Source organism: Mauremys reevesii, unplaced genomic scaffold, assembly GCF_016161935.1.
Source record: "Mauremys reevesii isolate NIE-2019 unplaced genomic scaffold, ASM1616193v1 Contig96, whole genome shotgun sequence".
Lineage (NCBI taxonomy): Eukaryota > Metazoa > Chordata > Testudines > Geoemydidae > Mauremys > Mauremys reevesii.
Genome location: NW_024100913.1, coordinates 183,154 through 209,495, shown reverse-complemented (window position 1 = coordinate 209,495; position 26,342 = coordinate 183,154). Strand labels below are relative to the sequence as shown.

The 26,342-nt window shown below is 48.4% G+C and overlaps 1 protein-coding gene across 1 annotated transcript; it reads left to right on the top strand.

Annotated features, from left to right (window-relative positions):
• Positions 1-301: 301 nt before the first annotated feature.
• Positions 302-26,342, top strand: LOC120395122 (ubiquitin carboxyl-terminal hydrolase CYLD-like). Its single transcript, XM_039519293.1, has 15 exons — positions 302-442; positions 4,784-5,278; positions 5,790-6,071; positions 6,632-6,707; positions 8,721-8,929; positions 10,064-10,217; positions 11,563-11,698; positions 15,303-15,413; positions 18,018-18,109; positions 19,332-19,398; positions 20,557-20,689; positions 21,029-21,137; positions 21,371-21,489; positions 21,989-22,208; positions 22,741-26,342. The coding sequence occupies exons 2-15, from the start codon at positions 4,802-4,804 to the stop codon at positions 22,923-22,925; spliced, it is 2,370 nt and encodes a 789-aa protein (XP_039375227.1). The 5' UTR covers positions 302-442; positions 4,784-4,801; the 3' UTR covers positions 22,926-26,342.

The following is a 26,342-nucleotide window of genomic DNA, read 5'->3' as shown; positions in this document are numbered from 1 at the left end:
CAGACTCCGGTGGCACTTTGCTGCTGGGGAGGGCCATGGCCCTGGAGCATGAGGCAGCAGTGGAGGGGTTCCCACCCCCAGCCCCACCCTATTCCCACCCAGAAAGGCTGGTGGGGACTCCCCCTCAGGAGCAGCAGTGGAGGGACTATGACACACAGCAAGTCCTCCAGCAAGAGGCGGGGACAGCTTGCTCCGTCCCGTTTCCTCCCTCTCGCCTCTCATAGGACAGCCGCGTTCGCAAGGTTCCTCCCCCTCATCCCGATTTGGTTCCGCCCTTGGGGCCCTGCGCCCGGCCGAGAGGGGGCGCTGTGCGGGGAGAGAGCGGCCGCCGCTCTGTCCCGCTCCTCCCGGGACTCTATGGTGCCCCCCCAACACGGAAGCGCCTCGGCTGCGGGAGGCCCCGGCTCGCTCCGCGAAGGGCCCCGGCGCCCGGGCGCGGGAGGTGAGAGGCGGCGGCGGGTTCCAGCCGGGCCGGGCCCCGGGGTCCCCGTCGCGAGCGGGAAGCGCCCCCTCGGCGGCCCCACCCCCCTCTGGGACAGCCCCCCCTGGGACCCCCCGCCTGGGGCCCCTCCCCCGGGACCCCCCGCCTGGGGCCCCTTCCTCCCTCTGGGACAGCCCCTCCCTGGGACCCCTTCCTCCCTCTGGGACAGCCCCTCCCCCGGGAGCCCCCGCCTGGGGCCCCGTCCACCCTCTGGGACAGCCCTCCCAGGAGCCCCTGCCTGGGGCCCTCCCTCCCCTGGGACCCTGCCTGGCCCCTTCCCCCTCTGGGACAGCCCTCCCTGGGACCCTCCCCCTCTGGGACAGCCCGGCCTGCAGCCCCTCCCCCCAGGATCTCCTCCCCAGCATCCCCTTCCCTTGAGACAGCCCTGCCTGCGGCCCCTTGCCCCTCTCCCTGGCATCCCTTCCCCCCGCGACTCCCTCCCCCCAGCCTCCCCTCTGGGACGCCCCCACCTGGGGCCCCTCCCACCCGTCCCCGGGGCACCCCTCCCCCCAGCAAGTTAAAGAAGTCTGGGCTGGATGAATGGACGATAAGGTGGATAGAAAACTGGCTAGATGGTCGGGCTCAACGGGTAGTGATCAATGGCTCCATGTCTAGTTGGCAGCCGGTATCAAGTGGAGTGCCCCAAGGGTCGGTGCTGGGGCCGGTTTTATTCAATATCTTCATTAACGATCTGGAGGATGGTGTGGACTGCACCCTCAGCAAGTTTGCAGATGACACTAAACTGGGAGGAGTGGTTGATACGCTGGAGGGTAGGGATAGGATACAGAGGGACCTAGACAAATTAGAGGATTGGGCCAAAAGAAATATGATGAGGTTCAACAAGGACAAGTGCAGAGTCCTGCACTTAGGGAGGAAGAATCCCATGCTACAGACTAGGGACCGAATGGCTGGGCAGCAGTTCTGCAGAAAAGGACCATGGGGTTGCGGGTGAACGAGAAGCTGGATATGAGTCAACAGAGTGCCCTTGTTGCCAAGAAGACTAACAGCATTTTTGGCTGTATAAGTAGGGGCACTGCCAGTAGATCTAGGGACGTGATCATTCCCCTCTATTCAAGATTGGTGAGGCTTCATCCAGGGGCGGCTCCAGGCCCCAGCACTCCAAGCGCGTGCTTGGGGCGGCATGCCACGGGGGGCGCTCTGCTGGTCGCCGGGAGGGCAGCAGGCGGCTCCGGTGGACCTCCCGCAGGCATCCCTGCGGAGGGTCCGCTGGTCCCGCGGGTTCGGTGGAGCATCCACAGGCATGCCTGCGGGAGGTCCACCGGAGCTGCGGGACCGGCGACCGGCAGAGCGCCCCCCGCGGTGTGCCACCGTGCTTGGGGCGGCGAAATGGCTAGAGCCGCCCCTGGCTTTATCTGGAGTACTGGGTCCAGTTTTGGGCCCCACACTACAAGAAGGATGTGGAAAAATTGGAAAGAGTCCAGCGGAGGGCAACAAAAATGATTAGGGGGCTGGAGCACATGACTTACAAGGAGAGGCTGAGGGAACTGGGATTGTTTAGTCTGCAGAAGAGAAGAGTGAGGGGGGATTTGATAGCTGCTTTCAACTACCTGAAAGGGGGTTCCAAAGAGGACGTGGTACCTGATGACAGAACTAGGAGGGTGGTGAAGCACTGGAATGGGTTCCCTAGGGAGGTGGTGGAATCTCCTTCCTTAGAGGTTTTTAAGGTCAGGCTTGCTGAAGCCCTGGCTGGGATGATTTAGTTGGGGTTGGTCTTGCTTTGAGCAGGGGAATGGACTAGATACCTCCTGAGGTCCCTTCCAACCCTGATATTCTATGACCCCCTCCCCCCAGGGTCATCGTTCCACGGCCTCCCCTCGGGCCCACGCCTACCGGGGGCCCCTCTCCTCCTTCCCATGGGCACCCCACCCCTGGGATCCCCAACCCCTACAGTCATCTTCCCACCACCTCCACTCAGGGACACCCCCTCCCCCATTTGTGACTCCAACAGAGACAGTCCCAGCCTGTAGTGCACCCCTTACCGCTCAGGGAACTCCCACTCACTCTGTAGGGACACCCCCAGAACACCCCCCAGAGAGAATCCCCCAACTGCCACTGGACCCCATTCCCAGTGCACTAGGGTCACCCCTTCTGACCCCCCAGCGCTCTGTGTGCTGCAGAAGTGAAAGGTCAGGTAGCTGAAGCCCAGCCTCGAGGGTTTGGTTTTAAGGAAGTCCCGGAATTTACCAAACCTAATCAACAAGGAGTTGGAAAATCCTGTATTTAAATGGGAACCTCCAGCTGCCTGTGTCAGGATCCAAATACTCCAAAAAGAGCTGGGAACTGGGGAGTGATACAGACTAGGAGCAAACATGAAATCATCCCGTGCAGTTTGACCGTCCAAAGTATACGGCGTGCCCACAGCAAACAGCCGACAATGGTGCCAAGTAAGGTCTTGACCCTGCAAGGGGCTCTGCTGTGTGCCCACCTGGAGCCCTATTGAAGTCGCTGTGAGCTGCACCAGTGCAGAGGTCTTAACAGTCATTTCAGTATGAAGAATCTGGTATGTTGTTACTAACCCAGGCAGTTAAATGCTGTTTCTAAATGCGTGTAGGGTTTTCACGCTACAATGACAGCACTATTTAAGAAGCCAAACTTAAAAATCGCGCCTCTGCCTGAATGTGTTTTTACCAGTATAGATAAAAGTAACACGAAAGGGTCCTATAACCGAAAGAGATTAGAAGGAAGAAATGTTTTATTTTCAGTTTTGTTTTGTGCATTCAACAGCACATAACGTACAGCGGGGGTAGGCAACCTATGGCACACATGAGCTGATTTTCAGCGGCACTCACTCTGCCTGGGTCCTGGCCACCGGTCCCGGGGGCTCTGCATTTTAATTGAAATTTAAAAGAAGCTTCTTAAACATTTTAAAAACCTCATTTACTTTACGTACAACAATAGTTTAGTTATATATTAAAGACTTATAGAAAGAGACCTTAAAAAACGTTAAAATGTATTACCGGCACACGGAACCTTAAATTAGAGTGAATAAATGAAGACTCAGCACAGCACTTCTGAAAGGTTGCCGACCCCTGCTATACAGTCAGACTTACTATTTTCCCCATGGAGAGAGAACTTAACAAAAAAAAAACTGTTATAAAACTACCACGTTAGGCAGGGGGAATTGGCAAGTGCAGCACCAGAAACTGCTTTTACTTCACTTTTTAAATCTGGCTGGATTTCATGTTGGTGTCCCTTTAGCCAGGGTATAAAACTCGGTGAGATTTCGGTGTTGTGTTAATTTGAAATGAAAGAACGTACCTTTGTATGTGACATGTGTTTTTTCTTATTAATGTAACAAGGTGATTGATCTCCAGATCTTTAAAGTGCAGAGTCCCTGACTAAGACTACATGCATCACAGACTCGGGGCACCTCATACACCCACAAAGCATCGCTGTGATTATAATGATACCAGACTGCTTTGGAAGTGTACTTACGTAGAATATTTGGGTGAATGCCTCTGTGTTACCACCTAGAGAGAGAGAGTTCTCCCAGTCTTGGATGAGACCTTTGGTGGCCAGCCTTGGTTACCTGTACAGAGTCCATCGACTTCCTATATTTAATGGCAAGGTTAACCATACTGGCAGGTTTGGGCAGGATCTGGCAGGACAACTGTCTCACCAGGCATGGATTGCTCATTGGATATAATACCTGTTCAGGTGTCCTGGCCGCCATCAGCGCCAGAGGAGCATTGTTTAGTAGCCAGATGTTTTGGGTATTGACCAGAGCTGTTGCACAGAATCCTCCAGCCCTTCCTCCCTGGTTACTTGTGGCTCTGTGGGGTTTTTAGCCAGGGCATTAATGTCTAGATTTGCCACACTACGAATGATGATTTTTAACCCTTTTGAAAACGAACCCGATACCTGGTCACCTTCCAGGTTCTGTATAGCTCTGCCCCTTTCGACTTATTTACCTTTGCGTAGCCTCCCCTTCCCCGTCCAGACTCCTCCAACATTTTCACTCTAGTCTGCCTATATGTCAGTCTCTCAAACAATCACCTTCTTCCGCAGTTCCCCCCCCCCCCCCAGCGAGTTTTCACTTCCCTGAACTCATCTGCAAGACTCCTACCCTTGCTAGACTGCCTGTATGGACCTTGTATAGAAAATCCAGATAGTTGTTCCCTTTTCTTGATGCCTGTCTCCCCTTAATCTGTGATCTCCTCAAGGCAGGCACAGTTTCTGCTTGTGTTTATGAAAAGCAGCTAGCACATATGGGTGCTACCATGAAACACAATAATAATCACAAGCTCTGTGCTGTCCTGTTGTGATTCTCTAACTTCTCAGGACGGAGTAGAAGCAAAGATGACTACAGCAGTTGTACCAGGCAGCCCTCTGCCTTCACAAGGGGACGGAAACGTTTATTACATCTTGACAGATGATTTTCCATATGGCAGCAAGTGCTTTCCCTCCGGGAGCATGTGCTTCCTCAAAGAGAGGACGTATCTGCACAATATCGCCTGTGGCACGACTTCCACTCGCTACATGAGGGTCACCATGCTGGATGACCATTCCATAGCCACTATTGAGGCAGAAATTCTTCAACCCGTGAATGAGGAGGAAGCTGTTTTCCTTCTGGCCATCAACAACCTCAATGAGCGCTTGAACTGTTTCCTGGACCGGTGTAGCCTTGAAGTAGCAGTGAAGGCTACAGTGGGCCAACAGGTGATAGTGGATCTCAACCAACAACTGTTCACTGGCACCATCCGCTATATTGGGAAGATCAGCAAGAGCCCTTTGTCCTCCCCACTCTGTCCATCCTACTTTGGGGTGGAGTTACAGGTAAGGTGATGCCTCCCTCCCCCCTCCCTCCCAGTTAACTTTATGTAGGCCCAGCGTCTCAGCCCAATGGAAAGGGGTCTGGCTGAGGGGCGTGGACTTGCATTGCCTCCCTGTCACATCTTACAATCAAACCCCTCGGTCAGGAAAACAAATCTTGTTGCCCTGGAAGTGCTAGTTCTAATCATACCTCACTGAACATTTAGCCTTTTTATCCTAATAGCAAGGCCCTGGTCAGTGTGCCTGGGATCAGAACTCCTGGGTTCTGTTCCTGGCTCTGTTCCAGACTCCCTGTGTGACTTGGGCTTCTCTGTCTCTTTCTGACTCAGTTTCCTCATTGTAAAATTGGGGCGGGTCTGTATTCTGGTCCAGTATAACAGCTCTGTTGTTCTTATTGGGTGGGGTGGATACCTCATTTCTGACATGGGATCATGTCACTGTGCCAAGGGTCAGGTGGCTTCTCTTTGACTCATCCCTGCCCAGAATATAATGTGCCTTTCTGCTGGTTCCTCAGGGTGACGGTGAAGGCAGAGGCCACAGTGATGGCACCTATAACGGCTCTGAGTATTTCAAGTGTAAGCAGAACTGTGGACTCTTTCTGCCGCTTAACAAAATCCAGTTTATCCCGGTGCTGGGCAGTGACCCAGCGAGAGAGGAGCCCAAACCGGATGTGGACGAGGTTGTTCCTGTAAAAGCCGGGGACACAATTGGCTTCTACCTGGAAGACGTCTTCAGACAAGGCATAGCTATGGACGTGTACAAGGAGGGAACCCAGTGGCTTGTTAAAGTTTGCCCGGTAAGAGGAGCTTGCCTTTATTTCTCGTTCTTATCTTGTGGCCTGCCTTGTGGTAGGAGCCTTATCAATGTGAAAAATCAGTTCCTGCACACGGAGTGAAGTCTTTGTCTAGGGCAAGCAAAACCATTTTGTCTTCCTGTGGGAGACTTTCCTCATCTTACCCCATCACTTACAGACCATTTAGCTGGCATAACCCTTTATTGCAGGTAGGGTGACCAGACAGCAGGTGTGAAAAATCGGGACGGGGTGTAATAGGAGCCTATATAAGAAAAAGACCCAAAAATCAGGACTGTCCCTATAAAATCAGGACATCTGGTCACCCTAATTGCAGGGGTTCTCAAACTGGGGGTTGGGACCCCTCAGGGGGTCGTGAGGTTATTACATGGAGGGGGGTCAAGAGCTGTCAGCTTCCACCCCAAACCCTGCTTGTCTCCAGCATTTAAAATAGTGTTAAATATATAAAAAAGTATTTTTAATTTGCACTCAGAGGCTTGCTATGTGAAAGGGGTCACCAGTGCAAAAGTTTGAGAACCACTGCTCTATTGCATTGTCTCTTACAGGAAGAAGAAGGCCCAACAGATGTTTTCAGAGATATCCCTATGGACTCTGTGGTGAAGGAAGGGCTGCTCTCCCCAGGTAAAGCAGCACACAAGTACAGCCACCCCACCAGCGTAGAATGGGGTTTGCTGTTTCTCCCCCCTCCCCTTTTCTTTCACCTCATTCTCTGCCGTGTGGCTGACAAGGCTAAATGCAATGGAGGCGTTTGTTACGTTTTTAAAAGCATGATTTGAGGGCTGGAGGAAATGCCCAACAGTGAGAGACTTCGAGAGCTTTGTATATTTAGCTTATTGAAAAGAAGACTGAGAGGCAACCTGATTACAGTGTATAAATACCTTCCTGGGGAGAAAATACAGGGCACTAAAGGGCTCTTTGTCTGTTGGAGAAAGACAGAACAAGAACCAATGTCTGGAAGTTAAAGCCAGACAAATTCAAATGAGAAATAGGACACGGATTATTAACAGTGAGGGGATTAACCATTAGAACAAACGACCAAAAGGAAGCAGTGAATTCTCCAGAGCAGTATAAAAGGGCCATAGCTTGACTGAGAGTCAGTCCCCGAGTTTCCTGACTCTCATAGGAACGTCCACACTGGGTCAGACCAGTGGTCCATCTAGCCCAGTGCCCTGTCTGAAAGGGCAGCCAGTACCGGAGTTTAAGGGGGATTATATAGAACAGGGCAATTATGGGGAGAGCCCCCCCGTCTTCCCCTCCCGGCTTCTGGTAGTCAGAGGTGTAGTATAGCCCCATGCACTATCTTGGCTAATAGCCACTGATGGACCTATCCTCCATTAACTCATCTAATTCTTTTTTTGAACCCGGTTTTACTGTTGACCATCATAGCATCCCGTGGCAGAGAGTTCACAGGTTCATTGTATGTTGTCGGAAAAAGCCCTTCCTCTTGTTTGTATTAAACCTGCTTCCTATTAATTTTGTCTGGTGACCCCTGGTTTTTGTGATGTTGGAAAGGATAAATAACACCCCTCCAGTCGTTGTCTCCTCACCATTCATGATTTTATAGACCTCGATCATCTCCCACCTTAGGCCTCTCTTCTAAGCTGAACAGCCCTGATCTTTTCAGTCTCTGCTTGTGTGGAAGCTGTTCCATTGCCCTTCTCTGAACCTCTTCCAGTTCCTCTGTATCCTTTCAGTTCTTCTTAGCCTCCTACTCATAGATCAGGAGCAGGCGAACTTTTTGGCCTGAGGGCCGCATTCGGTTTCCAAAATTGTATGGAGGGCCGGTTAGGGGAGGCTGTGCCTCCCCGAACAGCCAGGCATGGCCTGGCCCCAACCCCCCATCTGCCCCCCCGCCCCTGCTTCTTACCCCTGGCACCCTTCCTCCCCCCCCGGGTCTCCTGCCCCAGCCACACACCCCCGCTCCCCATCCCCTGACGGCCACCCCCGGGACTCCTGCCCCATCCAACCCCCCCTGTTCCCTATCTCCTGATAGCCCCCGGATCCCCTGCTGCCTCATCCAACCCCCCCTCTCCTTCCTGACTACCCCCTGGTACCCCTGCCCCCATTCAACCCCTGTTCCCTGCCCTCTGACCGCCCAACCCCTATCCACCCCCACCCCTGACAACCACCCTGAACTCCCCTGCCCTTTGTCAACCCCCCTGCTCCCTGCCCCCTTACTGCACTGCCTGGAGCACCAGTGGCTGGCGGTGCTACAGCCGCACCACCTGGCTGGAGCCAGCCCCACCACCGTGCAGCACAGAGCACCACATCAGGCCAGGTTCTGCAGTGGCACTGCCCCAGGAGCTCATAGCCGCGCCGCTCAGAGCATTGCGCCAGCGGCGGGGCGAGCTGAGGCTGCGGGGGAGGGGGGGACAGCAGGGGGCCAGGCGAGCCTCCTGGGAAGGAGCTCAGGTGCCGGGCAGGAGGATCCCGTGGCCGCATGGGACCCGCGGGCCATAGTTTGCCCACCTCTGTCATAGATCCACTTCTGAGAAGCACAGAAACACTAGGTTGTATTGTTATTAGGAAAACAATGCTGCAGAATATTTGGTGACCACTTAGTGTAATGAACAAAGATAGACTTTCCACCCCAACTCTTGCCCAGGCCTTATTGTGTGTATTGTGAATTTTCAGTATTTGAGCCAGACGTGGCCCCGGGATCTCAGAGACAACTGAAGCGAGAGAGAAGCGGAAGTGGGGAGGAATTGGAAAGTGAAAACCAGTCCCTGGACGTGAACTCCATGGTACAGATCCCCTTAGGCAAGGGGAATCCAGTCTCTGGAATCATCCGCTGGTTGGGGTACCTGCCCGGTATTAAGCCCAAAATGGCAGGAGTTGAATTAGTAAGTAGCAAAATAATGTTTCTGTTCTCTAAGGGCACTGAGGTCAGAACTGGCAGGTCTTTTGGGGGTCATGAGCATGTCTGTTTCACAGCATGCCCTAGGTTAGGCTGCTAACGTTTCATACTGCTTAATTAAAGAGTCAGGGCAGATTAAGCAGGCCTCTCTTGCTGGGATCATGGATGGGAGAATACAGATACTGGTATGCAGACTTTCTTAGTGGAGGGAGAGTGGTACATTGGTGAGAGCATGGACCTGGGAGCTAGGACTCCTGAGTTCCGTTCCTAGCCTTGCTATTGACTCACTGTGTGAGCTTGGTCAAGTCTCCTCTCTGTCTTTTTCCCCATCTGTAAAATGGGATCATTCTCACCTGCCTGCAGAGGTGCTGTGAGGCTTCATTAGTTATTTGTGAAGTGCTTTGAGATCCTTGGACAACAGCTGCTGCTGCTGTTGGGATTTGGATTCATGAAATTCATTCTGTGCTCACAAAAGGGATTCACTGGTCTAAAATGTAACTAAACCAAATAAAAAAAAATGGGTCAAAATAAGTATAAAGTTGTATGTAGTTGTCAGGTCATGAAATCCCATCCTAACATCAGCCCTAGAGCAGCCATCAGATATGTGCAACTCTGACAGTGTGATTTGTTTACTAGAGTGTTTGGTCACATGTAACATTTCAGATGATTGGGCCCTCTTGTGGCGAAATTGTTGCTGTTACTCTTTTTCCACAGCTGTGCTTACAAGCGCTGCTTAGTCAAGCTTAGCGGCTTTCATAGAATATCAGGGTTGGAAGGGACCTCAGGAGGTATCTAGTCAAACCCCCTGCTCAAAGCAGGACCAATCCCCAGACAGATTTTTGCCCAAATCCCTAAATGGCCCCCTCAAGGATTGAACTCACAACCCTGGATTTAGCAGGCCAATGCTCAAACCACTGAGCTATCCCTTCCCCCAACCTTTTTTCATTTGCAGACCCCCTAAAAAATGTCAAATGGAGGTGCAGCTCCCTTTGGAAATCCTAGCCATAGTCTGTGGACCCCCAGGGATCAGCAGACCACAGGTTGAAAACCACTGATCTAACTCATTCCTCGAAAGCCTGGCCTGTAACTGCTTGTGGATGGATTTCTGTCCTTTTCACAGGATGAAGAGAAGGGGGTCACAGATGGCGAATGGCTAGGCACGCGCTACTTCCACTGCCCCCCGAAGCGTGGCCTCTTTGTGAAGCTTCAGTCATGCCAGCCCGACATGCGCTTCCAGTGTGTGAGCAGTGGCCTCCTGGACCCCAGCACTTGCAGTGAGTTCCCTTAGAAGCTGATGCCTCCGGCTAGGATAGGAGGGTCATATGTGGGTTGTCTTTGCTAGTCTCTGTGTTGAGGACCAGCATTTTGTGTAAAATTATAATTCTGAGAGTCCAAGGTGCCCCCCTCCATTCCCAGAGAATAGCTCTGATGTATCCTAGCACAACTAAATCTACTGCACTTTGTATTCCCCCGCCCGTCCCCATTCGAACTGACTCTGCGACTAATTTTGTTCTCTCGTCCTCTTTCTCATCTCTCCCTTCTCCTTTCACCTTCCATTTTCTCGTTTTCAAGCTATTAGTGGTAGAGGCAGGGGACTCCTCAGTTCTATTCTGACATTTGCCACTGACTTGCTGTGACCTTGGCATGTCACTTAAATTCTCTGTTGCCTAACTTTTCCCTTCTGTAAAATGGGGCTGATACTTACCAACTACACAGGGTTGTTGTCAGGCTAAAGCATTTGAGATCCTGCTGCTCTAATATCCCCTTACCGCTTGCATCACATGCTGTATCTGCCCTTCAGGAGGTTATCTGTGCTGCAATGGAATAGTTATGGGCCACCTGGAATGGTCGTATGACCACATTGGCATGGAGTGGAGGGTGTAGATCTTCAGGACAGAGCTGTGGACCCCACAGAATAAATGTTCCTGAGCCTTTACGCATGGAGGCCTAGCAGACCTAAAGGGCAGGGAAGTACAGATCACACATCATCTGCATCTTTGCTGCTTTCCTGAGCTAGAGAAGCACTCCTTCCCTCCCCTAGTATGGTTAGGCCAGCTAATCCATACCAAAGCCAAGCTGACAGGAATGTGCTGAATGGGGATTACAGCAGCAGCCCTGAGAATCCCTCTAGCTTGTTGTTGGACACTTGCAGTGCAGAAGCATTTTCTAGGAATGCTTTACACAGAGATCCCATTATCTCAAGCTTACATTCAATTCGGTGTCAGGAAACTAGCTCCCTCCACTGTGGGCCCTTTCAGCGTCAGACGCTCGCTGGCAGGACGATGAGGATAGTACCAGCGGTGTGGATGGCAGGGAATGTCTGGTGGCTAAAAAGTCCAGCAGCCGAACAAGTGGTCAGCGGATTGCCCAGAGGTTCCCTCTCATGCTGAGGTTATGGGTCTGTGCTCTTGCAGCAGATTATAGTGGGTAAGTGTGCCGAGCAATCAAGTCCCTGTCCCAGAGAGGTTACGGTCTGAATGCAGGGGTGGGTACAGTACAGAACAAACAGTGGGTTGTGACCTTTGTAGGTGGACTAGTCCCACAGGAAAGGAACAGGAGGGCAAAGCTGTCCCGAGGGCAAGGGGATGCTAAAGGCAGTTTCTGTTGTTTCTGTTGCAGGTAGGATGGATAGTCCTACGGTTCTGGCTAATTCTCCTCCTCTCAGGAATGGCACAGCCGTGCATGTTTTACAAGGGCGCATGAGAGGGATTCAAGGCCACTGCAACTCCTGCTACATGGATGCTGCCCTTTTCAGGTAGGAGGCACTACTCTCCTTCAACCTCACGCAGAATGGCCTCTCTTGACCATCTCCCTCTGTTAAGTGAGGACCGTCATCCAGGGCTGATGGTCCTTACTGAGCATCAAACCAGGCAGCTCACCAGGAGCACAGGGATGACACGTAATTTGCACAAAGAGTAGAACGTAATTGCTCTTTAATATAGAGATGCAGCCTAGAGATGACAGGTCCCAACCCCCAGTAACCTGAAGGAGAAAGTTCTTAGATGCTAAGCACACACCATTTGTGTGTAACGAAAAATCATAGATTGCCACATTAGATTAGATTACTGGTCCTCACAAGTCTGGTATGTCATCTCAGGTAATGGCCAGAAACTGATACTTAAGAGAAACCTCTAGTAATGCACCTAGCTGATGGTATAATGTTGTACGCGGGGGAAAAAAATCCCTTGGTGACCCCCAGAAGCAGTCAGTTTTAGCCCTGAAGAATGAGATTTGATTATCTCACCCTGCCTAGCTACAAATGTTCCTAAATTAGTCAAGCCACAGGATTTCACTCATCCACAATCGATGGAAAACTTTCTCATTTCACACTGCCACTTTCACGCATCCTCTCTTTCCAGTCCTTACATCTAAAAATTAATAGTATCTTAGGTACAAAGTGATCATGACTTGATCACATTTATAATGTCCAAGCGGAATAAAGTTCAGACCAGTAATATACACTTCTGCCTCGATATAACGCTGTCCTTGGGAGCCAAAAAAATCTTACCGCGTTGTAGGTGAAACTGTGTTATATTGAACTTGCTTTGATCCACTGGAGTGCGCAGCCCCCCCACCCCACCCCCACCCCAGAGCCTTGCTTTACCGTGTTATATCCAAATTCGTGTTATATCGGGTGGCGTTATATCGAGGTAGTGGTGTATATGTTTGGTGCTCTGAAAGGACAAATTTCACAAAGCTGAAAACAGTTATGAGTCACATCAGCCAGGAGGAAAAATGTAATCAGAAAGATGTGAATGATAATTGAGAGTTGTTTAAGAACAGTTTACTAGGTATTGAAAAAGCCACAATTGAGGAAGGAAGGCAGTGTAAAAGGACACAAAGAGAAATGTATGGCCAGCAGAGTTAAGGAGTTTTTTAAATATGTTAGGAACAAAAAGAATCCTAACAATTATATTGGTCCATTAATAGCTGGAAATGGTAGAATTATCAATACTAATGCAAAAAAAGCCAGAAGTGTTCAATAAATATTTTCCTTTGTATTGAGGAAAAAACAGATGACACAGTCATATCATGATGATGACACTCTTTCCATTCCACTAGTATCTTGGGAAGATGTTAAACAGCAGCAACGGAAGTTGGACTTTTTAAAATCAACAGGTCCAGAGAACTTGGATCCAAGAGTTTTAAAAGAGCTGGCTGGGGGAGCTTGCTGGATTGTTAATGTTGATTTTCAATAAGTATTGGAACACTGGGGAAGTTCCAGAAGACTAAAAGAAAGATAATGTGCCAGTGTTTTAAAAGGGTAATGGGATCATCCAGGTAATTATAGGCCTCTCAATCAGACATTGATCCCAGGCAAGATAATGGAGCACCTGATACAGGACTCGGTTAACAAAGAATTAAAGGAGGCTAGCATAATAATTGTCAATCAATATGTGTTTATAGAAAATAGATGCTGTCAAACTAACTTGCTTTTTTTTTGTTTGTTTGTTTTTTGATGGGATTAAAAGTTGGGTTGAAAATTTGTTGATGTAACACACTTCTCTAAGGCATTTGAATTGGTATTGCAAGGCATTTTGATTAAAAAAAACTTGAATGATCTAAAATTAACATGGCACACATTCAGTGGATTAAAATCCCGCTAACTGATAGGTCTCAAAATGTGTTTGTAAAAGGGGAATCATCATTGGGTGGGTGTGTTTCTAGTGAGATCCTGCAGAGATCAGTTCTTGGCCTTACGGTAATTTAACTTTTTTATCAATGACCTGGAAGAAAATACAAAATCATCACTGATAAAGTTTGCAGATGACACAGAAATTGGGTGTGTGGTAAATAATGAAAAGGAACAGTTACTGATATCGAGCAAACTACATTGTTTGGTATACTTGGGCACAAGCAAACAGTATGCATTTTAATATGGCTAAATGTAAATCTGTACATCTAAAAACAAAGAATGTAGGCCGTATTTACAGGATGGAGGACTCTGGGAAGCAGTGACTCTGAAAAGATTCCGGGGTCATGGCGAATAATTAGCCGAATGTGAGCTCCCAGTGCAACGCTGTGGCCAAACAGGCTGAGATCCTTGGATGCATAAACAGGGGAATCTCGAGTAGGAGCAGAGAGGTTATTTTACCTCTGAATTTAGCACTGGTGCGACCAGCACTGGAATACTGTGTCTGGTTCTGGTATCCACAGCTCAAGAAGGATGTTGATAAATTGGAGATGGTTTAGAGAGAAGAGTCATGAGAATGAATAAAGGATTAGAAAGTATGCCCTATAATGTTGACTTGATGGAGCTCAATCTATGTAGCTTAACAAAGAGAATGGTAATGAGTGAATTGATTACAGTCTATAAGCACACACATGAGGAACAAATACAGATGCTTCCCGACTTACACAAGCATTCCATTGTGGAACGCCTTGCGTAACTCGAATTTTGCGTAAGTTGGAAACACATACCTGACCATTACGCGCAAAAAAAACAAAAAAAACCCTCCTATTTCTAGCTTGTGGAACTTTTTCTGTATGTGCGGATGTGCGTAAGTCGGGTTTGCATAACCCAGGGGGCATCTGTACTTGGTAATGAGATCTTCAGTCTAGCAGAGAAAGGTCTAACATGAAACCAATGGCTGGAAGTTGAAACTAGACAAATCAGAGGTGTAAATTTTTAACAGTGAGGGTAATTAGCTATTCTATTGGAACAGTATTCCAAGGGTCATGGTGGATTCTCCATCACCGGCAATTTGTAAAGCAAGATTGGCTGGGGATTTTTTTTTTTTTTAAATGATCTGCTGTAGGAATTATTTTTGGGAAGTTCTGTGACCTGTGTTATGATAGGCTTGGAAGGACTAGATATTTATTGAATAATTTTGGTATAAACGTCCATTTCACCGCACACCCCAACAAAAAAATATTTCCATTGATGATCATTGAAATTTACTGATGGGGAAAATAGGTCAAATGCACTTGAGAACTTCTTAGAGTTTGATTTAAGGATACCTACTGTGTGTGTTTTACCATGTGATGTTGATAATTTGTGTGTTAATGGTTATAACTTTAACGTCTTGAATCTCAACGTCTACTGTCACTAAATAATTGTCTGACCCCCCCATTATTTCTTCCAACTGAAAATTCAAGTTGATAAAAATCAATATTTATTTTTATTTTTTGGTTTTTATTTCTTTATAATTTTGACAAATAAAATTCTGCCGAGCCTCACTATAGAGGAGGTCAGACAAGATGATTTCACTAGTCCCTTCTGGTCTTGGCATCTGTGACACTATAAATCTCTCTCTTTCGCCCTTAAATCTGTCCATCTCTCTGCTGTGTATCATTTAAAACAAAAAACACTGTTATATTACCTGATTCCACTGTTACCAACCACTCTCTCTTCCCAGCCTCTTCTCCTGTACCTCTGTGCTGGACTCCATGCTTTTCAAGCCCTCCCTCCCACCCAACGGGCACGTCCAGAAGATCCTCCGGGATGAGATTGTGAATCCCCTCCGACGGTGAGTACTGTACGTAGGACTACTGGAAGCCGCAAGTCTCTCTTCTGTAATCTCCGTGCTGCTATCACCTCCTTCCAGCCGGAATTGGGCCTGTCACAGTTCAGATTAGGGCTGTCGATTAATTGCAATTAACTCCCGTGATTAACTAAAAAAAAATTAATCGCAATTAAAAAAATTAATCGCGACTAAAAAAAATTAATTGCAGTTTTAATCGCACTGTTAAACAGTAGAACACCAATTTAAATGTATTAAATACCTTTGGATGTTTTTCTATGTTTTCAAATATATTGATTTCAATTACAATGCAGAATACAAAGTGGACAGTGCTCGCTTTATAGTATTATTTTTATTACAAATACTTGCACTGCAAAAATGATAGTAGTATTTTTTCAATTTACCTCATGCAGGTACTGTAGTGCAATCTCTATCGTGAAAGTGCAACTTACAAATGTAGGGTTTTTTTGTGTTGGTTACATAACTGCATTCAAAAACAAAACAATGTAAAACTTTAGGGTCTACAAGTCCACTCAGTCCTACTTCTTGTTCAGCCAGTCGCTCAGACAGACAAGTTTGTTTACATTTATGGGAGATAATGCTGCCAACTTCTTATTTACCGTGTTATCTGAAAGTTAGAACAGGTGTTCGCATGGTGCTTTTGTAGGCAGTGTTGCAAGGTATTCACGTGTGGATATGCTAAACATTCATAGGCCCCTTTATGCTTCGGCCACCATTCCAGAGGACATACTTCCATGCTGATAACACTTGTTTAAAAAATAAAATAAAATAAGTTAATTAAATTTGTGATTGAACTCCTTGGGGAAGAATTGTATGTCTCCTGCTCTGCTTTATCCACATTCTGCCATATATTTCGTGTTATAACAGTCTTGGATTATGACCCAGCACATTGTTCTTTTTAAGAACACTTTCACAGCAGATCTGACAAAATGTAAAGAAGGTACCGAAGAAATTTCTAAAGATAGCTACAGCACTTGACCCAAGGTTTAAGAATTTGAAGGGCCTTCCAAAATCTGAGGGGGACGAGGTGTGGAGCATACTTTCAGAAGTCTTAAAAGAGCAACACTCTGATGATACAGAACCTGAACCACCAAAAAAGAAAATCAACCTTTTGCTGGTGGCATATGACTCAGATGATGAAAATGAACGTGCATTGGTCGGAACTGCTTTGGACTGTTACCATCATCAGCATGGACAAATGCCCTCTGAAATGGAGGTTAAAGCATGAAGACACATATGAATCTTTAGCGCATCTGACACGTAAATATCTTGCAACGCCGGCTACAACAGTGCCATGTGAATGCCTCTTCTCAATTTCAGGTGACATAAACAAGAAGTGGGCAGCATTATTTCTGAAAATGTAAACAAATTTGTTTGTCTGAGTGACTGGCTGAACAAGAAGTAGGACTGAGTGGACTTGTAGGCTCTAAAGTTTTACATTGTTTTGTTTGAGTACAGTTATGTAACAAAACAAAAAAAATCTACATTTGTAAGTTGCACTTTCACAATAAAGAGATTGTACTACTGTACTTGTATGAGGTGAATTGAAAAATACTATTGTGTTTTTTACAAAATATTTGTTATAAATAAATGTAAAGTGAGCACTGTACATTTTGTATTCTGTGTTGTAACTGAAATCAATATATTTGAAAATGTAGAAAACATTCAAAAATATTTAAATAAATGGTATTCTATTATTTTTTAACAGCATGATTAATTGCGATTAATTTTTTTAATCACTTGACAGCCGTAGTTCAGATGCCTCTGAGACAAGAAGTGTCCTAGAGATTCATGTCTCTTGGCCAACTCTGAAGTTTTTCTGCTCTTCCTTCCCACTCATATTAACCCAGCAAATGCTGAGATTGTGGATTTCCTTTGCTAAATGCTGCTGCAAAGTCCCAGGCAGGAGAAGGCTGCCTGTGGCCCTCTGGAGGGGTCAACAGAGAACTTGGGAGTGGTGGTGCCAAGCCACATCCTGCTCTCCTGGGCCAGAAGGGAGGCTGTCATGACTCATGGTTGAAGGTGAGAAGGTTAAAGAAGGGATCCCGGTTTTCAGAGGTCTCAGTCGAGGTGTTGTGGGAGAGGGGAAGAAATGTACAATTAAAGGCTGGGCCCCCTGCACTGTCACATGAAGGACTTTGATTTAATCTGTTGCCCTGATTTCTTGCTCCCAGGGCTGGGAGTGATGCTGATAAGGGAGCAAAGTCTCCAGGGAGCAAGTAATCCATGCTGCTTAAACAGCTGGCTCATAGAAATGCTGAACGGCTCCAAAGGGTTCCCTGTGCACCGCCAGCCTGTAAGACTGGTGACTGAAACAGGGCCTTGCGGAGGGGAGTGAGTATCCACTGGCCTTCATCAAGGATATTTGGCCCACTCCTTCCCTCCCCCAATGCTTACGGGGCAGGAGTGTTTTGTTCAGCGCTGCTTGTGGTCCGGCCTCTGGCGCTGACTTCTTGCCTTTTGGGAGGGTGCATCTTGACTTGGATTTTGGCAGGTGGGCTCCATGCTTCACCTGCTGTATTTTCTGCCCCTGAGATGTAAGTTTGCCGATGCACAGAGAGCTCATCCCCAGCTTCCCCTCATTCCCAGGAATGGCTTTGTTGACGCTAGTAGCGTGATGCACCTAAGGCAGCAGTTGACGGAGAAGGGCCAGTGTTCGAGCTTTGCCACGTCTGAGAAAGGTAATGTGCTCTCTGCAGATGTCTTACATCAGAGTGGTCTCTCTTATCTTCCCCTTTTCCGGTCAGGCAACCCCGCAAGCTGGTTTCCTGTCTGCCCCCAGAACGCTTGTTTTTAAATAAATGTCCTGCTACCTGGAGAATTCCTCAGACGTGTCAGCTTAGGTTTGGCCATGCAGGAAGGTTCCCCAAGTATGATGGAAAGATTGGAATTGCTAGGTCCCTTGCTGCTGGCCTGTTGCTCAGAAGAAACCACCACCAAAGCAGAATTTGCCCAAGGGGGGTTTCTATCTGACCCACTGGTTTGTATTTGCAGTCTGCAGTTAAACTCTGTAGGCCCTACTAGGGGCGTTAACCATGTGGTTTTTGCAAGATTCCACGTCTCCTCATTACATTTTGCTCACCTAAATTCCTCTGCAGATTCAGTCGGATAGAGATTCTTCTTCTGCATTTGTTGTTGTTAGTTGTTATGCATGTTTGAACAGTTACCACATTCCCGTCCAGAAGTAGACAGCCTTCTGTCTCTGCCTTGCCTCGGGGATAGTATTTGTAAAGTGCTTTAAGATCTGCAGATGAAAGGAGCTGCAGAATGCCAAAGGATTATTGAAATACCCAGATGCTGTCATCATGGCTGTATAAACATTAAAAAGTAGAAGTTACATTCCATCTTCTGCTCTCATGTCCCGTCATTTACTGAACAGCATTTTTGTTTCATCTGTTTGATATTTTCTTGTATCTTGGCCAGCGATACCCCAGATTTTTGCTCTTTGTTCCTCCAGTTTCCAGCACTGCCCCTGGTTTCGGTGTCCGTTAATGAATTTGGGGCTAGCAGTAAATATTTATCAAGATCTTTCTCCCCCGGCGTTTGAGTGCAGATGAATGGAGTAAATGTACCTGTGATGCATGAATGTGATTTTTCCCTCAATATAGCAAAGAAATCATTCAGCAGTGAAGGAGTTAAGAGAAATGTGTCCTTTTACCAGGCTTCTGTCCTCCCCTTCTCCCCTCTCTCTCTGCGTTGACACTGACCATAGAACTTTCAAACTATGAAACTAACCAAGTGTTTTCAGCTCCTAATCAGGCCAGCGCCATACCTGGGGTGAGAGAGAAGCAGCTCAGTGTCAGGAACACCAGCCCATAATTGACGGTGCTGTTTCCTTCCTGGAGGAGGCGGGACAGGAAGTGTGTTGGCTTGGCCTGAACTGTGATTTCCCTCAACTTTCAGACCCCGAGGAGTTTCTCAATCTCATCATGCATCACATCCTGGGAATTGAGCCACTACTGAAACTGCAGTAAGTTGACATTTCTCTGTGATCTTACTGATGCTGCACACGTTTGAGACTGGGGAGGGAAGGAGGTGACTTGGTTTGTTAGATAAGGCCTGACTGGATTGGATCGGTGAATTTCCCTTGTTCATGAAGGAGATAGAAAAGTTTGTGCCCAACTATTCTCCGCTGTGCCCCTGAATCACGTTGTGATCACGCCTGCCCATCACATTGTGGTCATATTCCAGGAAGGACAGTACCTGGAAGAGGATACTTATAAATCATTCCCATATGTGCCACCTTCAGGGAGTGATCAGATGCATAGAGTACTCCCTGGATAGGGTCAATGGTGGCATGAGAAACACAGGGCTTGTCTTCCTAGTCTTCGATACGTTGGCTGTAGAGTAGTATAGCAGATACCTCTGAAGAGTCTGGTGTTTCCAGACTGCCAAATTAGCAGAGAGCCTAGAGCTCCCAAACAGGGAATCCACTGAATTTAGTCCCAGAGGAGATTCACTTAGTGTGAGGACTCCCAAAAATAGCTGCATTGTTCAGGAGTTTAGACCTGGGTTGCCAGCTTTGTGGGTTCCCCGTGGAGGAATGTGCAGTGGCTTGTATCATGGAGCTACTCAGAAAAGCAGTGGATACAAAGAAGCCTGTCTCGCTTCACTCCAACCCTCCTGCCAGGGAATCCTTTCTATGCTGCTTCAGGGGAGCACAAGGATCCTGGAGGATCTTTCATGTATAAGTTGCCTTGGGAATGCAGCCAGCTTTGCTTTGCAGTTTTCCATGCGGCTGGATCACAAAACTGGCACCTTATAACTCAGATCTAGGAATCTTCTGGTCACACTGTAAAACAGCTGACTTACAAGAAAATCAGTGTGTCTTCATTTTTAAATTAAAGGGGAAAAAACGTGTGTCTGGCCCATTGCAGAGGAGCAAAATGCAAGTGAGAATGATACTTGGTCGGTATCCGTCACCCATCACATTTGTTGGGTGTTTCTGGATGGTAAATGCTTCGTTTTTTGAAAGCTAGAGCTGGGAGCCCCTTAGTGCCAGGGTTGGAGGCTGTCCTAGAACTCAAAGGCTGTGTCCTGTGAGAACGCCGCCGTCCAGGGCACCCCGGGTACGTACATAGTGCAGAGAGGCAGCCCCAGTGCCCTGACTCTGGAACGTTGCTCCCAGATCTGGAGGCCAGAAGGAGCAGGAGTGTTACTGTTACCAGATATTCATAGACAAGCAAGAGGGGCTGGTCGTGCCAAACGTGCAGCAGCTAGTGGAACATTCCTTCCTGTCTTCCAATCTCAAGCTAGTGGAGGTGAGTGCAGCTACCCTTTTCCTCCTCTGTCTTTCGCGTCCGCCTTCGTTCCCTGCCCCGTGCACACGACTTGTTCGAACGTTTTACTCCCCATCTCCACAGCAAGGCTGGCGAGGGGCTTTATGTAGCAGAGCCCCCCAGCACACCGCCAGAACCGGAGGGGTGCAGTGGAGAACATGAAAGGGGGTATGGACACTTCACAGATAGTGGGCTGTGGAGAACCTGAGTGGAGAAGGTGTCATCCAGCTACTGGGTTGGGGAGCAGGTCCAAGAGGGGGTTATGTGGGTGGGGTAAGGCGTTGTCTCCCCATGTTTGGTGACTTGCTTTTTTTCTCCCAGATCCCCTCCTGTTTCATTATCCAAATGCCACGGTTCGGGAAGGAATATAAAATGTTCAGCAAAATCATTCCCTCCCTGGAGCTGGACATCACCGACCTGCTGCTCGACAGTAAGTTCCTGGGCACTGGGGATTCTGGGGCTGTCTTGCCCACGTTAGCGCACACGTGTTCGTTTGGATCCAGGTGGCAAGGCTGGCCTAGCTCAGGTGTAAGCAGTATGGTAAGGGCAGGACCGTGATGTGATTCTTCCTCACAGAGTGGGACTTGCATGGCAGGCGCAGGGGCCAGAGCATACTGACTCCCTGTCATACAACCACTGCTGACATTTGTGTTCCCGCTGCAGGTCCCCGGGAGTGCTTTGTGTGCGGGGACGTAGCCACCGAGGAGTGTTCTGAGTGCTTCAAAGACAAGATGTTTGCAGTTACGGGGATGAAGCAGTACTGCAAGTCCTGCTGCAGACAGGTATCCAGTTTCCCCCTCCGTGTGTTTACTGATCCCCCAGGAGGCAGATCACAGACCGAAACCTCTGCCTTCCCTTGCGTTCCCTGCAGCCAGTCAGGTGGGAGGCTCCTTCCTGAGCAGACCAGCACTGCTGACTGGATCAGCCACTCAGGGTAGTTGCTGCAGGATCACGAACTTGCACATACATGGGCCCTCATCCATAGGGGACCCCATGTGCTTTACCACGCTGGGGCCCTGATTCTGGGCAGGCTCTGAGGGAAGAGCCTTTCCACTTCCTGCAGCACCCTCGCTTCTCCTTAGAGGTCCCCATCCAAGCAGTCTCCTGGCACATGGGAAAGACCCAGCTGAGGAATTGAGTGGAAAGCAGGTGACGGCAGAACAAATTGGTGACCGATTGCCAGCCTGTCCTCAGACACCTCCTCTTTCCCTTTAGGGTAGGTGTATATAAAGTTGTGATAGCCCTGCTGACCCACCAGCGCCCCCTATTGTCTGTCCCCAGGCTCATTCTCACTACCAGCGCAGAGCGCACAGGCCAACAAAACTGCATGTCCCTGAGGAGTTTCAGAGCAGGAGCCACATGGACAGCCCCCGAATCCCGCGGGAGAGGATGGAGCTCTTCGCAGTGCTCTGCATAGAGACCAGTCACTACGTCTCCTTTGTGAAGTACGGGCCGGAGAAAGAGGACTGGCTGTTCTTCGACAGCATGGCTGACAGGCACGGTGAGGAGGGGCTCTGCTCGGAGGGGAGGCTGGTCGGCCCTTTGCACCTGGGCGACCCTCTTCAGGAATTGCAGTCCCAGCGCACAGCGGTCATGAGTAATGTCTCCACAGATCTGTAATGTAAAACAGGCGGCCTGTGTGTCCGAACTCCACGGGGTCCGTCGGCTGGGAAGCATGGAAAGGTGTCACTTCTTCAAACATAGTGTTTTACAGGGAGTTTAATGCTGGTGAATGGTGCTGGCTTGACAGCTCTGGGGACTGACGGCCTCTGTGTAAGTGTAGGACAGGTAGTGGCCAGGCAGGCTGCCCCCTCCACTGCGCACCAGTGCTTCAAACCTCAGCTAGAGGGACTTTTTCTAGGGGTGCAAAGACAGCTCAGTCGCGGCCGAGTCAGTCCTTGGCCTCTCTGCTGACCCTGCCGACTGGGGCCCAGTTAATGCCACTTGCCCTAGTGTTCCTTTGTGCTGTAGACACCTGTCCCCATGGAACTGAGATTTGGGCTCATCCCTCCCCTCTTCTCTCTCGTATTCAGGTGATGAGAATGGCTTCAACATTCCCATCGTAACGCTGTGCCCTGAAGTTGCCAAGTACTTGCAATTGCCAGTGGCAGCGCTGGCTATGGAGCAGCCCCGGGACATGGAAGGCGTGGCCAAACGCCTCTTCTGTGATGCCTACATGTACATGTACCAGAGCAAGAAGATGGCACTTTACAAATGACCCCAGCCTGGGCTGGGAGAGACCCTGCTGCTCCCGTGCAGAGCCATGAGACACTGGAAATGGGGGCTTGTTCAAACCAGACAGTAGCTGCCTGCAGCTGCTAATTGAGAAAACCCAGCCAGAGTCCAGGTCAAGTGACCTTTCAGCTTTGCCTCTGCTAACCTCTTCCGAAGTCGAGTGTCAGACTGTTGATAAGAGCAGCATTCGGTGGTGGAAAGCCTGTGGCCGGCATTAGCCGAGGGACAGTTTGGACCGTCTGCAAATCCAGACTCAGAACCAGTTTACACTTTTACATATCCTGAGTAAGAGAACTTCACCTTCATCCCATTCCCCTGTCCAGACCCCGGATTTCCATCATCCTTCCTTCTCCAGACCATCTCTACGGCTCTGGGCTCACCAGAACCCCTCCAGCCTTTCATTCTCTCAATTAACTCTTCCCCAAAGCTCAGGAATCAGGAAGCCCAAGTCAAGGCATGGGCTGTGACTCTCCAATTTTCAACAGAGCACAAGAGAACTGCACTAGGCCTCTGGGTGACATCTCAGCTCATCGGCTTCCTGAATGTAAATGCAAAAGCGCCTTCTAGATGGTCAGGAATCAAACCTCTCAGGAAGGGAATTTTGCGTAGATCTTCACTAAATTCTGGGGTATGTGACTATGATCCTGAGGTCCCAGTAACGGGCCGTTCTGAACCTCCCCATTCCCTGGATGCAGACCTGCACTCCCTTATTTAGACCTCCCTTGTGTTCCTTTACTCCCCCTGTTCAGCACTAATTTCTCTGTCACTCTGCTTAACATCAGTAGCACTTTCTGTTGGAAGTCCCCTCTTTTTAGACGTGACATTTGGCTCAAGACTTGAAGCTTTTGTCTCACTGTTTCAAGCCGCACTTTGAACAAAAATATAATTTTAAGAACAAAACTGGGGCAGATACAGTCAAAACCAGCATAGGAATGTCCTCCGCCAAAGGCTGTGAGATTGCTCGGAGCGTGTGGCTTTCTAGCTGTAGCTCATCATTTTAAAGCTCATTGTTCTGGTTTCCTGAGGCACATGTGGAACAGCGATAACCAAACAAACCTCCCAGAAAAAATGCTTTTTAAAAATGAACCTGTTCAGTATTCTACCCGTAACAGGACTACGGTGAGGGTATGTCTGGGGGGAGTTATTGGCTTTCAACTTTTTTAGAACAGCCAAGTTAACCTTTGCAAATCTGGTACTGAGCCTGCTGCAAAGTTTCTCTTCTCCTAATGCTGGTAGGAGGCCCCTAGGAGAGTTAGGGACCAGGTTGCCCAAACGTCACCCAACCAAAGTGTCAGGAAGCTGAGGGGTGTCCAGAATGGGTGTAGAACAGGTAGCTGATTGCAGCTGTCCTCTTTTATGCATGGGGTGTGGCAGCAGCAACTCACAGCATGCAACACTGTCTTGATCTGAGTGACCTGTCTGTGTGGGTCAAGCTGGAACATTGTGTCGTGTCTATGGGCCGCCCCTTTCCAGTACAGATGAGGGAAGTCATGGTGCATAGCATAACGGGCTGCATTTAGCCCATCTTTGGCCACCCTGTTATTAACCAGTTCCGTATTATAACAGCCTGTTAAGTTAATATGCCAGTTTGAAACATGGTGTTCTGGTTCCATATGGTTTCAGCTGTTGGGAAAATTATCCACATAATGAACTTGGATTTGCCGAAAGGCCTGGAGAACTAGAACAAATGCTGTTATCTTAGCTGGCTTTCCAAACACGCACAGAAACCAGAGTTACGTTGACACAAGCCAGGAAGTTCAGAGTGCGGCTGATGCCCCTTCTCAACTCAAAAGCATCATCCTTGGGGGCTGATCCTGACCGGTGCTGGGCACCTATAATTCCCATTGCCTTGGGGCTTGTGGGTGTTCTTCCCCTTTCCGCATCGCCTGCTATTTAAATCCATGTTAGATCCTGTGTATGCACCGTGCCTGGGAGCGAAGCTTTTGCGGTTTCTAAGGTAACAGTAATAGTATTAGTTTAGTGTTGTATGGCACATGGGCTCCAGGAGGTTTGAAAGCCTCCAGCAGATCCCGGCCCCAAATATCTTCTCCCATATAGCTGGCTTCAGTTAACATATCAGGTACTTGTTCTCCAGGTGCCCTGTGCTTCTCTTGCCTCTTAGCTGGTCTTGTATGAACCTCAAGATCCTCCACTCACTCCCAGCTCCACCACGGCTAATTTGGTGCTTCTGTCTGAAGAAGTCAGGAGAGCTTTGGGCCACAGGACTCCCTCAGCAATGGGATTCCTTTAGCCAGCCCACCTCCTCACTTTTATCCTTCTTGCTCATTGCAATTACGTCTCTGACAGGAAGATCAAACTTCCTTAAAGTGTTGGTTGCTGGGTTCTCCCGCTCTCTAATGCGAACTGACCTGCTGATCTTGCCATGACTAATGCCCTGTAGAAACCTCTTTCTCCACTCTTTCAAAGCCATGATTAGCTGTTCAGGCCCAAGTTGGTTTTCTCCATATGACGTCTCTTAACAGCTCTGGCCTCTTTTCTCAGGTATCGCATGGGCCGGGGTTCTGTTTCTCAAGGAGCCATCCTGTGGTTTCTTAGGGTGTGAGTTAGCTCTTCTGGGATTTTACAGTATAAATGGTAACTATCAGATGATTTTTACTTCAGATATTTATGTGATTTGTTTCTCTTTATATTTCTAAGCACAAGACACCTTTTTTTAATTGTCAGAAGCACTGCCTTCTTGACATGATGTAGCTTCTGCACAGGGGACAGAGCAAGCCATGCTTTCTAAAAGAGCTGATCCAGGGCACATCCCTAAGCTCTGTAGGGTTTCCACTGTTTCCTTCCCCCACCCCCAATACTGCAAAAATACCAAAGCAGCTTTCAGCACTTTTGAAATGAATTTCTCCGATCAGGACAATAGTGGGATGCACAAATCCAGTTGGATTTCCCTGCATTCATCATGCATTAGGAGCGTCCATCAGTAAATCTATGCCGTATCCTAAAAACTAGAGGTTTCAGTGCCAAAACAAGTGGAAGCCATTCATTTTTGCCTATGGATGTTGCATGGTTTGTGATGTCACTAGTTTGTAATGCTGGGAAAATCCAGACTCTGGATATCAGATTGACTTCACTTGGAGTAACCCAGTCACTGCTCTGATGCTTGATAAGTCAGACAGGAATAATGTGCATTAGCCTCTCTCAGTGCTTCCTCTGTAGTATATTGCTTGGTTGATGATTTCTGTACTGTTTAAACCTCTGTATATTTTACAGATTTGTTTCTGTTCTTTGTTTCATGCATAAGTCTCTTCTTTTAGTGGTTTCTGTAACTTTGCCTTAAACTGATTTGGGGAGGAGAATATGCGGTCTGTTTTCTTCCAGGCAATGCGATTAATTATACCAGTTCAATTTGAATGTCTTCTAATAAAGCCATTGGCCTGTG

Coding starts and splice junctions, on each gene's coding strand:
- LOC120395122 (XM_039519293.1), top strand. CDS start 4,802: ATGACTACAGCAGTTGTACCAGGCAGCCCTCTGCCTTCACAAGGGGAC. Junction 21,138..21,370: donor CACCGACCTGCTGCTCGACA/GTAAGTTCCTGG, acceptor TTCCCGCTGCAG/GTCCCCGGGAGTGCTTTGTG. Junction 22,209..22,740: donor CAGCATGGCTGACAGGCACG/GTGAGGAGGGGC, acceptor TCTCGTATTCAG/GTGATGAGAATGGCTTCAAC.